The 11,808-nt window shown below is 26.8% G+C and overlaps 1 protein-coding gene and 1 long non-coding RNA gene across 3 annotated transcripts in view; one reads left to right on the top strand and one right to left on the bottom strand.

Moving 5' to 3' along the window:
- The window catches only part of LOC105125226 (uncharacterized), a 20,918-nt gene that overhangs the window by 6,422 nt on the left and 2,688 nt on the right, over positions 1–11,808 (bottom strand). The window contains exon 2 of the long non-coding RNA XR_842204.1: positions 1,307–1,314. This is a non-coding gene — a long non-coding RNA (uncharacterized LOC105125226). The remainder of the gene's footprint in view (positions 1–1,306; positions 1,315–11,808) is intronic.
- LOC105125225 (agamous-like MADS-box protein AGL80) overlaps positions 11,301–11,808 on the top strand; it is a 953-nt gene continuing 445 nt past the window's right edge. For both annotated transcript variants that reach the window (XM_011025591.1, XM_011025589.1), the window contains exon 1: positions 11,301–11,795. In XM_011025591.1, coding sequence (XP_011023893.1) covers positions 11,320–11,795 — 476 coding nt within the window. In that variant the 5' untranslated portion in view covers positions 11,301–11,319. The remainder of the gene's footprint in view (positions 11,796–11,808) is intronic.

Raw genomic sequence — 11,808 nt, 5'->3', positions numbered from 1 at the left:
CCCCCCCCCCCCCCCACCCCAATACCCCTCGTCTTTCAACAATTCGGTATGTCCTTTTCCTTCCAAGTAATTTAAATTATTAAAGCTGGAAAATTGAATCTCAATGAATTCCTCCTTTTCAAAACATGTCTACGCGACCTTATGTTCTTTCAGTAATTAAAAACAACAACAATGATGTCGAGTCTATCCACCATTCAACGTCCATTTTGAACAGCTAATTATGACAATTTAAAAATCTAACAAGGCCCCTGTACTTCTTCTTATAATGGTCAAATGATCAATCCCTCTAGATGGTGCAAAGAAAATAAAATATATGTCCAAAGACAATGGGGCCGCCCTCACGAGGCTGCTCGCGAAGGCAAGAAGAGAGGGAGAGAAAAGAGGGAAGGAGTAGAAGAAATGGGTAGCCCAACCGAACCCTCTCTGAGCCAAGCACAACTGAGCTCTTTCCTTCCAAGCTAGACCAATAAAACCATCTGCGACCTTGGTTTAGCCGACTCTTATCCTAAACCAAACCAAAGGTGGAGAAGAGAAGGAAAAGGGGAGAAAAGGTCAATCCAATCTTAGCCCAACTAAACCCTGTACCTAGCCTTTAATGACCACATTTTCTTGCCAATGAACTATCTCAGACCAATACCATACTAATATTGACTTCTATCCTAGTCTATAATGGCTAATATTTTTTAATGTGATAAACATAACAATGCATGAGAACACCTAGATAAGACGTATAAAAAGCCAAAAAAATCTTAAGGACAAGGATATAAAAATAAAAATAAAAAAACCAAACTTATCATGAATCGATTCTCATATTCATGGCCGGTAAATAAATAAAGTTTTTTTTCAAGGTTCTTTATCTTTGTGAATCTAAATTTATATAGAAATTTATCTATTAAATAACTTAATTAAAGTTCAATGCAATATTAATAATAACAAAATTAACTTCATAATATAATTCGATTGTCTTGATATAAGATTTAATGCAAATTTATAGTTTTGAAGCACTAATTAGGCATAAAAAATTTCTAATTACAATAAAAAGAGTAGGTTCTAAAGGTTCAACAAAAATAACATGCTAACAAGTTATAAGTCTGGAAAAGATAAATAATAAGAGGGTGAGTTTAACAACTCAGTGAGTAGATAATGTTTAATATACACATATGGGGTAATACAACAATGAGGAGTATATATACAATCATTGCTCTAGATTCTTATAGGAAGATTTTTCAAATAGACCATAAAAAGAATATCATAAGATAAAGCTCGTCAGAATATGGGGTAATACAACAATGAGGAGTATATATACAATCATTGCTCTAGATTCTTATAGGAAGATTTTTCAAATAGACCATAAAAAGAATATCATAAGATAAAGCTCGTCAGAAAATTAAATTGCAATGAGCATGAGGCTCTGCACTGTGGGATGATCAATCCATATAGTTGGCGACTCCCTCAACCAACTAGAATTCATATACGATGTGCATAAAAATTAACACTACCCTGTTACCATAGATATTCTGACTAACATACCATAGGTTCATAATCATAATCATAATCAAACAGACATATTCATATCTCAAGACTTCACTCATGATATGAATCAAATGAGGAGCTATCAATTCAGAAGTTAATTCAAAATATATATTGGTTCATATCAAGAATTTAGATTTAACAACTAATCGTGCTTTATCGTAACAAGAATAATAATCAACATATATATTATTAAAAAGTATGATTCAATTCATATTAACAAATAAAATATTTATAATATTTCTCATGCATATGAAAAATTATTCACTCATTTGACTCGAAAGCAAACAACACTCAAAAGCAGATACCAAATGAAATCTTACTGATATCCCGCCGATAGAATATTAGGATTATTTAAATACAAAAGAGACATATTCAAAAACGACTTGAAAAAAACATACAATCTATTTAATATACTTAACTAAGGGTTTATTTCATAACCTTATATGTTTTTAAACTAAACTAGTAATTTTTTTTAAGAATCCAAAATTAAACGGTTTTCCTGAAATCTAATCCATAATAAAAAAAATAATAAGACTTAATAGTAATGTAATAAATAACTCTTAATTATTCATCAAACCGATTTGAAAAAGCTAATATTACAGCTAGGGACTAATATGAAATTTATCATATTTTTAAGAGCCAAAATGTAACTTTATCAAATTGGAGGACCAAACTAAAAATATTATACATTCATGACTATAGTGTAATTATATCCATAATTTATCCTTAGTTCTGTCTAGAATCTCTAATTATGCTTCAGGGACCATTCTAGAATGTTTTCAAATTTTAGGGTCAAATTGTAATTTTTATTAAATGGGACGACCAAATTGAAAGTGTTAAAAATTTATAACTATATTGGAATTCTGCCCATAATTCACTTTTTATTCTGTCTAGAATATCATATTATGCTTCGGGGACCAATCTGTAATTTTTCAAATTTTGAGGACTAAACTGTAATTTTTATAAATTGAGGCAACAAACCCTAAATTTCATCATCTTCAACCTGAAACACAGAATTTTCACATATTACCTACTGTTATCTTTAGATTTCTAACTCAAAATCATCATTTTTACTTACAATCTTTCAAAATTAACTAAACAATTTATTACCCATAACATTCAAATCAATTCATCAACAAACGCAAAATATACTCTTCAAAACCCTAACATTCAACAAAACAAAAATTTAAAGATAAAAGAACACATATTTATACATTTCAAAACCTAAATTTTATATTTAAACTTATTTTCTCCAACTCCTTTCTATTTCCCTTATCTTTTCCTCTTTTCTCTTTTTTTTTCTTTTCTTCCATAAGTTTTTCACTCTTAATTTCAGATCTCTCTCTCTCTCTTTATTTTTATTTATTATATTTATTCAATTACCATAATATCCCTTATTTATTTATACCCACTTATTAGCCTTCAAGGGTTTTATTGCATTTTTCTACTCATTTATTTCAAAATACCACAAAACTAAACTTGTATATAACCATAAAAACTCAAGAATACTAATAAAACATAATAAGAAAAACATGTATTTGCTTCTTCAATTCTAGGGACTCCTTATTGATTGCATTATTAAAATAGTAATAATAACTTTCACTAGATGTATCATTGGATCAATTATTTTCAATAGAAAAACATCATGAAAAGATCAAAGCAATGCTCTAAAATCATAATTTCTAGAGACATTTACTTTGCAGCCATTAGTCATCTGATTTGCTTTAGGCAAGATATGAGAAAAAAACATAAAATTCAAGTATAAAGAAAACCAAGCCACAAAGATAAAGAGACTGTAAAATCACCATAACCTAATAAATGATTTATGAATCTATTTAAACATAATAATGGAGTCAAATTTCACTCCAAATAAGTCTTCTCTCACCGATAACTATCTCTTTTAAGTTGTCTCAGACCAACTTTTCCATGAATGACTATCCCCAAGTTGATGCAACACTAATTTTCTTAGCTTGTTCATATTTTTTTTATCAATAACTATCTATAAATCTAACTTTGCACCGACTCTCATAGTTTAACCATTTTTTGGCCAATGACTTACTCTCAAATACTAACCTCAATCCCACAACAACAAGCGTGAAATATCAGTCAATAACTCAAATTTTATCATCATTTTTCTCTAACTTGAGGTATTCATAAATACCACATGTCACTAGGTAAAAAGATCAAACAAACTCATTTAATTCAATTACTCTCTTGTTCCATATATAACATTATTTTCATTACCACACATCCTCTTTTCACACATATATTTCATCTCTTCTACATTTACCAACTTAAGTACTAGAAGGTTTTTTATTTTGTCAAAAACTTATTTTGCAGGTTAGTCACCAACCTATAATACAACTATGAAAATCTAGATCTAGTTTTAAATTTTAATGACTTCATTACCTTTATATATTTTAAATTAAATAAAAATTAACCCTTTAATTTACTTTTAGATGAAGGTGATTTTAACCCATCATCCTGATGGATAATAATTCTCCAATTACCTACAATTAGTCATAGTTAGAGGGGTTGATTTGAACCAATTTAGACTAAATTTAGTCTATTTGGACTAAAAGTCTTTCTCTATAATTTTTTATTTTCCTTCTTCCTTCACAATTTATTTTTTTTCATTTTATTTTCTTAATATTAATCGACAATTCAAACTCTCTCATTACCTAAATAATGTATCTTAGAAGATATTGAGAAATTGAAAATTATACTATTTGAGCTTTGTGTTATGATGTCTATGATAAGCTGTAATGAGTGATTAATTAGGATGATCATGGATTATAATTCTTGCATCTTTTCTTCTTCTTAATATTCCAATTTTCCATTACATATTGCATAGTTGTTCACTTTTTTTTTAGTTTATTTTAATTTTTGTTGTTTAAAAGGATAAAAAGTCTTATTTTTTTTTTATAATCCTCTAGCTCTCTCTACTTTATATACACTTACTAATACATAAGATGATAAATTTTTTCAATTAATTGCAATCGTTATCACTATTTGAAGAACTAATATTTTTTTTTTGTATTTTTTGAAATAGCCTAATTCTTTATCTAAAAGGATCAAATAATATAGTGGTAATCCATTGACACGTGGATGAGGCTTGCATCCATACCCAATATCTCTAGACTTGGTAGAATATCAAGCTCATATGACATATATTTGCTCACTTTTAGGCCCAACATATTTGAGTTCAATTACATGATGAGCCTAAACAAACATGAGATTGATGAGTTGTCTGACCTGACATTTTTAAGTTAGCTATGAGTCAAGTCCAAGTGAATATAGTCTGATGAGTTTTTAGACCTAACATCCTTGGATAATCCATATGCTGTGTTTAAATAGATACGGGTCTAACGAGTTGCTAAATGTACTATTCTTGGGCTTAGGTGCATGCCAAGCCTAATTAGTCTGGAGGTTGTTATAAGCATATGTTAGGGCTAAAACTTTGTTTATTTATTCTTAATACTTTCAACATGAAATTTTCATGTCAAGGATATTTGATTCCTTGCATCTATAGTTACATAAAAACTTTTCCAATAACCTACTATATTTTCATCTTATTAATTGACGTGTAAGTGATATTTGTTTCTTATTAATATTATATATGTGATATTTTTCTTTCATTAATGTTCTGTAATACATATTTATCCTCATTAATTATATTAGGACAAAATGATTCTCTAGTCACTCCACTTCATTAAAACAACAAGATTAAGAAATTATAAATGCCCCATGAACCACTCAAGTAAAAAGTTAATGATTTTTCTCATTTAATTATTCATATTTTAATTCTCAGAGTATTTACTATATAAAAAAATAACAAACATTTTTATTTTTAGAATTTAAAATTTATTCTTTCATTTCTTACAATTCCTTACTAAAAAAATCATTGATTTTATAATATAGAAAACTTCAAGAGCAATGATAAAAGTTAGAGGCCAAAAGGCCCCTAATTTTTTTTATATAAAATTTTATAGGAAAAAGGAAAAGAAAGATTAAAATAAATAAGATTCATGGAAATTAATCTACTACATATCCAATATGAAATACTAAAGACTAGGGAAAGCAATGCCCCTAGAATGGAAGAAAAGAAAAATACGATGATAAACAATAACTTGTGAATCATTGGCAAAAAAAGCGTTTTGAGTTTTTGATGATTTTTTGCACCTTACTTGTGGCCTGCTTGTGTTTCTTTAATCTCAAACAATTGGGTTTATGGGTTATAATAATTATGTGGGCTTTCTGTCTCTTTTAAAGAGTCACATATTTAAGTTTTCAAGAGTCAATATTTAGGATATCTAAGATGTACATGTAAAATTTAAATTTATTGCAATGTCATTTTTTTGAGAATATTAATTGCAATTGATTTTAAAGGAAAAATTATTATTTAATTACAATTTTTTTAATGAAATATTTAGTTAATCTCTGTTTTTTTTCTTCTAATTTAATATTGAGTCCCTATATTCTCATATTTGATTGTAATTTGGTATTTTTATTAGTTTTTTTTACCATGATTAAAATATCCTTCATTTATAATTAAGATTTTCAATTTCTTATCTAGCACAGACAGAATTAAGTGTTTATTGAAAAAGGATAATACAAAATTTTCAAAAAAATAAAATAAAAATAACAGCTTACGTTGATTAGGAGACTAACTTATGATTTTCAAGAATAAAGGGACTAACCTATAAAATCATAAAAAACACAGGGACCAAATTATAATTTACTCATTTATATTTTTGTAATAAGGTTATATAGATTTTACAATTATTACAACTAAGATTGTCTTGTAAATGCGACTTAGGTCTTTTATTTTTTTTTGTTTTTCATCAAATTTAAACTATTTCCCCCCCTAAAAATCCCCTATCTGGAGGCTAAATTAAAAGAGTAATTTCAATTTTTTTAAAACAAAATTCATAGTCAACTTTAATCGGGAGACTAACGCATAATTTAAAAAAAAATAGAGGGACTAACTTCCAGGAACAAAAGTTAAGTTGCTGCCACAATTGAGAGATTCAACTCTTAGTTGCCTTGGAGGTTTAGTTGTTGTTTTTTTTTTTTTTTTTTTTTTCCAATTAATTCCTTCATCCATTGTATTTAGGTTTATTGATAATTTTCTCATGTAATGCATTAACTGATTTTTAATATTGTTGAATATAATTTGATTAGGATCCATTTTAATATTTCTTTATTTTATGTTGTAGTGAAAATGATCATACACACACACATGACGTTAGAATCTTCTTACTATATATTGACAAATAAATTCACAAATCATAGCGTGGTGAGGTCATTTCTCATTTATTTATAATTTTTCATGTTATCCATTTCCTAGAAATTATGTACACGAAGTAAGATTTTTCTTTTCAAGTTTTTTAAGCTTGAAAATAAAATACATTTAAATTAAAAAATATTGAAATCATTAAAAAAAACCCACGCAAATGGTTTATTTGATCTATATATATATAGAAACAAGCTTTTATAAGGAATCCATAAATGCAAAATCTTGAGGTCTAACAATGAAGAAATTAATTTTGGAAAATTTTCTCATACCGCAATCTAAAATTATACCTTTAATTTTTTCGAGGAGACATATTTTAAGGATTAATTTAATAGTTTTTATAAAATTCATAATAATAGGAACCAAATTAATTTTAACCATTGTCGGAACATCTCATTATCTTAATTTAATAAGATCCAAAATAATTAATTTTGATAAAAACACAATTCCATTACATCGGATTTACAAAAACATATATAGAATTCATAAATAATAAAATCTAAATAAAAATGTATCTACAACTAATAAATTAATTTATAGTTATCCCATATCACTACATAAAAATCTTTCTTCTTTTGCATCAAACTTACAAAAACTTTAACGAGATCCTTAAATAATAAAATCTGAATGAAATACTTATATAAACAAAAAACAAAAACAATGAATATATTAATTTAAATATATCTCATATCATTGTCTAAATTTTTTATCTCCCTTTACGTAAAAATTACAAAAACTGGCATAGGACCCATAAATAATGAAATTTGAAAAAGAAAAAACAAATTATGTACAATGAATATATAAATTTAAAGTTATTTTATACTGTTGTCTAAAATTGATCATCTCTCTTTGCATCAAACTTAAAAAATAATAAAATCTAAAGGAAAAATAATTTCATTACATTAAGTGGACTTTCGAATATATATATATAATTATAGAAATCACTAAGCTTAGTAGTGTTTTTCATGTAGTATTTTTACTGTAGACACGCATTTATAAATTATTTTAAATAAAATAAATAATAATTAAAAAAAAATCAAATATAACGAATAAAAAAGTTAAAATAGGATGAAATTAAAAAAAATTAATTTTATAATTTATTTCAAATAAAATAAATAGCAATAAAAATAATAGGAACCAAATCCAATAAATAAAAAATTTCAATTAAAAAAAAGATAAGAGAAAAAAATAAAAATAAAAAGAATGAGGACCAAATATAAAAAATTAAATTCTAAGGGGAGAAATTTAAAAATTTAAAAATAATTGAAAACAAAATATATAGAAATTAAAAGATTGGGGATCAAATTTGATATAATCAACAAATAACAAGATATTTTTTTATATTTTTACAATTTTTAGAAGATATTTTATATGAAAAATAAAAGAAAAACATTATCTTGAAAATCAATCTAAATTTTTTTCTAACTAGAAAATATTTTTCATTGGTCAATTTTTTTTGATAGTAAATAAACACATAAAAATTTAAAAGATAACTTCTAAAAAACTACTTTTCATCAAATAAACAGGACCTAAGTAGACTTGCAAACATATATATGAAATAAACAAATTATTATTATAGAAAACACTAAGTTGTGTGGTGTTTTTCATGTAGCACCTTCATTGTAGAAATATATTCTGAATTCACCATGCAATGTGTTTTTTTTTTTATAACTTTTTTTTTATTTTTTTTTTAGTTTTTCCCTATATGATAAAATGTAAAATGTAAAGCCAATTTAAGTTACATTGTTACGGAAGGATAAAATTGAAAGACATGGGATTAAAGTGAAAAAAACAAGTAAAATAGATAATGGTTTTAATGTTTCTAATTTTTATTTTTTTTGTTCTTCCACTATCCCATGACATCTTTCCAGTCTCTAAAATTTCATGAAATTCTATTTTAGTACAATGCTTCATTTCTCTTATTTTTCAAACCCTAGTTAGAAAGAGAAAAGATAACCTAGTCTAATTAGTGAAGAGAGATTTTTAGTTGACACTAATTTTAATCATAAAAAAATTGATTTTAGTGTTATTTCTTTTGGAATTGCCTAATCCTAATGTTAATTTTTTTTAGGTTTCTAGCTTTTTTTTTTTGGATTGATATTTTAGTTGTTTTTAGATTATTAAGAGATGGTTGTTTTATCGGTGTTTTGAATAAAAAAATTTGATAAATGAAATTTTAGAATTATAAATCCTAGCATTGCTTTTCTAGTGACTTGAGAATTGCAAAAAACTAGAGATGCAAGTGAAGGGTTGTATGTGTAAATTATGGTGGATAAATATTTTTTTTATTTAACTTGGTTTTTAAAGTGTAGCTTTTTTAATGAAGTTATCTCGGTTTTATAATGCAAGCTGAGGATTTGATACGTTAATCCGGACTTATTTGATTTATTCGAACTTATTTGATTTATTTATGTTTTTATAATTTTTTTATAATTTTATACTTTGACAATGAGTTGGTTAGGAAATTGTCTTTGTATATGTTTTTATTTATTTTATATGGGAGGATCCTGTTTTCATGATTTAGATCACATGTTTGACCTTTTTTTTTTCTTTCTAGGTTTACTCAATTTATTTTTTCAAATTGGATTTTTTTTAATTTTTATTCGTTAATATTTGATTGAATGAAATATTTGGGCTACCTAATTTATATAAATTCATGTTTTATAATGTTATCATGATTTTATAACTTGAGTTGCGGATTGGTCTAAATCAATCCAATATATTATCATCTTAATTTTCTTTTAATATCATCCTACATGTTATAATCTTAGTATTTGAAAAATGTATCATCTAGTATGCATCATATTTTAGGTTTCTTAGCATCTTTATATTTATTACACTTAGAAAAAAAAGATTTGATCGAGAACGAGAACACAACCCAAGTCAAAGAGCTACTAATTAATGAATATGAACAAAAACACATATTAATTTATAGTTATCTCAAACCGCTCATTAAAATATTCATCTTCTGATATATCAAACTTACTAAAACTTAAATAAGATCCATAAATAAACAAAAATAATTCTATTATATCGGATTTATAAACTCTTAAATAGAATTCATAAATAAAAAATCTAAAAAAACATGTAAATTGTACAACGGATATATTAAATGAAAATTATCTCATATAATTATTTAAAATTCTATTCTCTTTATCTATCAAAGTTACAAACACTTATATGATATCCATAAATAATGATATTTGAACAAGAAATCTATTCCACTACATCATACTTACAAATATTTATATGGAATCATAATAATGAAATCTAAAAAAAAAACATAGCAAAAATATTTTTTTGAAATTAAAATTATATCACACTAGAGTCTAGATTTTTCTTTTGCAGGAACACTTTTTAATTAGGCTTGATTAAGAATTTCGTTAATATTGTCAGTATTTTATTATAATATATTTAAAAAAATTACTATAATTAAATTTGATGATTGTGTAAAAGAATTTAAAGTGAGTTTATATTTTAAAAAATAATGAATAAATAAACAGCTTTTCATAAAGTTTTTTTTTTATATATATATACATTGAAGGTGCTTTCGAGTATATTAGCTTGAATTTAAATGCCAAACGAGAACCTAACACGTATATATTAATATACATTGGAATAATTAATTAATAATCTTGTCAATCTATATATTGCTTATGCAAGGATAGGGGAACAGTATTCGGATAACAGATAGAAGGATAAACTTTGTGCTTATCTGTGGTATACTGAATACCCTTTTTTTGGTCATATACATCATCACCATGCAAAGCAATATCTAGAATTTACTTGATTTCCTTTTATTGGTATAGAGTAAATCTTATCTTTTCATGGGATGTATTGGCATATTAAATGATGGCTGTGCGTGCCCATTTCTCAGTAGGATTGATGGGTTGATTTAAATCAAATACCCAATATATTTATAGTATTATGGAGAAAAAACAAAAAAAAAAAAAAACTACATGCATAAAATAATCACTTGTAAGATTATGGTTATTTACCCATAAATATTAATTAATTATAATTGTAAGATGATGAACCTTGGATATACATTAGGACTTATATCACCGGGGCTACAATACAAGAATATGCAACCATAATTAGTAAAAATAGCACACGGCTTTTACAACACTTAAATGTCTGAATAAGGAAACAGATAAGCAAATAAAAAAGAAAACAGCATAATTCATAGATTTTACCCATTAATCACAGATAAGGCATTGCCCATGATACGTACACTCCTACCAACTCTCTACCATGCCTCAGATTTTTTAAATTATTTGTGTATCTAAAAATATATTCTTAATGCCAATATGGGTATGCAAGCTTGACAGCACTTGCCAAATAAATCAAAATGTCCAGCGAAGGAATTGAGAAAATGCACCGTAATCTTGCTGTGGGGTTACGCATGAGCCTCTCTCCAACCTATATATAGAGGGTAGTGTTTGAGGAAAGATATACCCAAACCAAGAATCTTGCCCCCCAACCTAGCCATGACTAGAAAGAAGGTGAAGCTTGCATATATCTGTAATGATTCTGCAAGGAAAGCCACCTTCAAGAAAAGGAAGAAGGGCCTAATGAAGAAGGTGAGCGAGTTAAGCACCCTTTGTGGTGTTGATGCTTGTGCTATCGTTTATAGCCCTTATGACTCTCAACCTGAGGTTTGGCCCTCTCCTCTAGGGGTCCAAAGAGTGGTGACTAAGTTCAAAAGCATGCCAGAAATCGAGCAAGGTAAGAAAATGGTGAATCAAGAGAGTTTCTTGAGACAAAGGATCACCAAATCTTGTGATCAAATCAAGAAACAGCGGAAGGACAACCGTGAGAAGGAGGTCACCCATGCTATGTTCCAATGCTTGAGTGGAAATATTAGCTTGGGTAACCTGCATATGATGGACTTGAATGACCTTGGATGGGTGATTGACCACAGCTTGAAGGACATCAACATGACCCTAAACAATGGGAGTGGCAGGGGGGGGGGCCAC

This window comes from Populus euphratica, unplaced genomic scaffold, assembly GCF_000495115.2.
Source record: "Populus euphratica unplaced genomic scaffold, PopEup_1.0 scaffold28.1, whole genome shotgun sequence".
In the NCBI taxonomy this organism is placed as follows: Eukaryota; Viridiplantae; Streptophyta; class Magnoliopsida; order Malpighiales; family Salicaceae; genus Populus; species Populus euphratica.
Note: the sequence above shows the minus strand (reverse complement) of the source record. Positions and strands in the feature narration are given on the sequence as shown.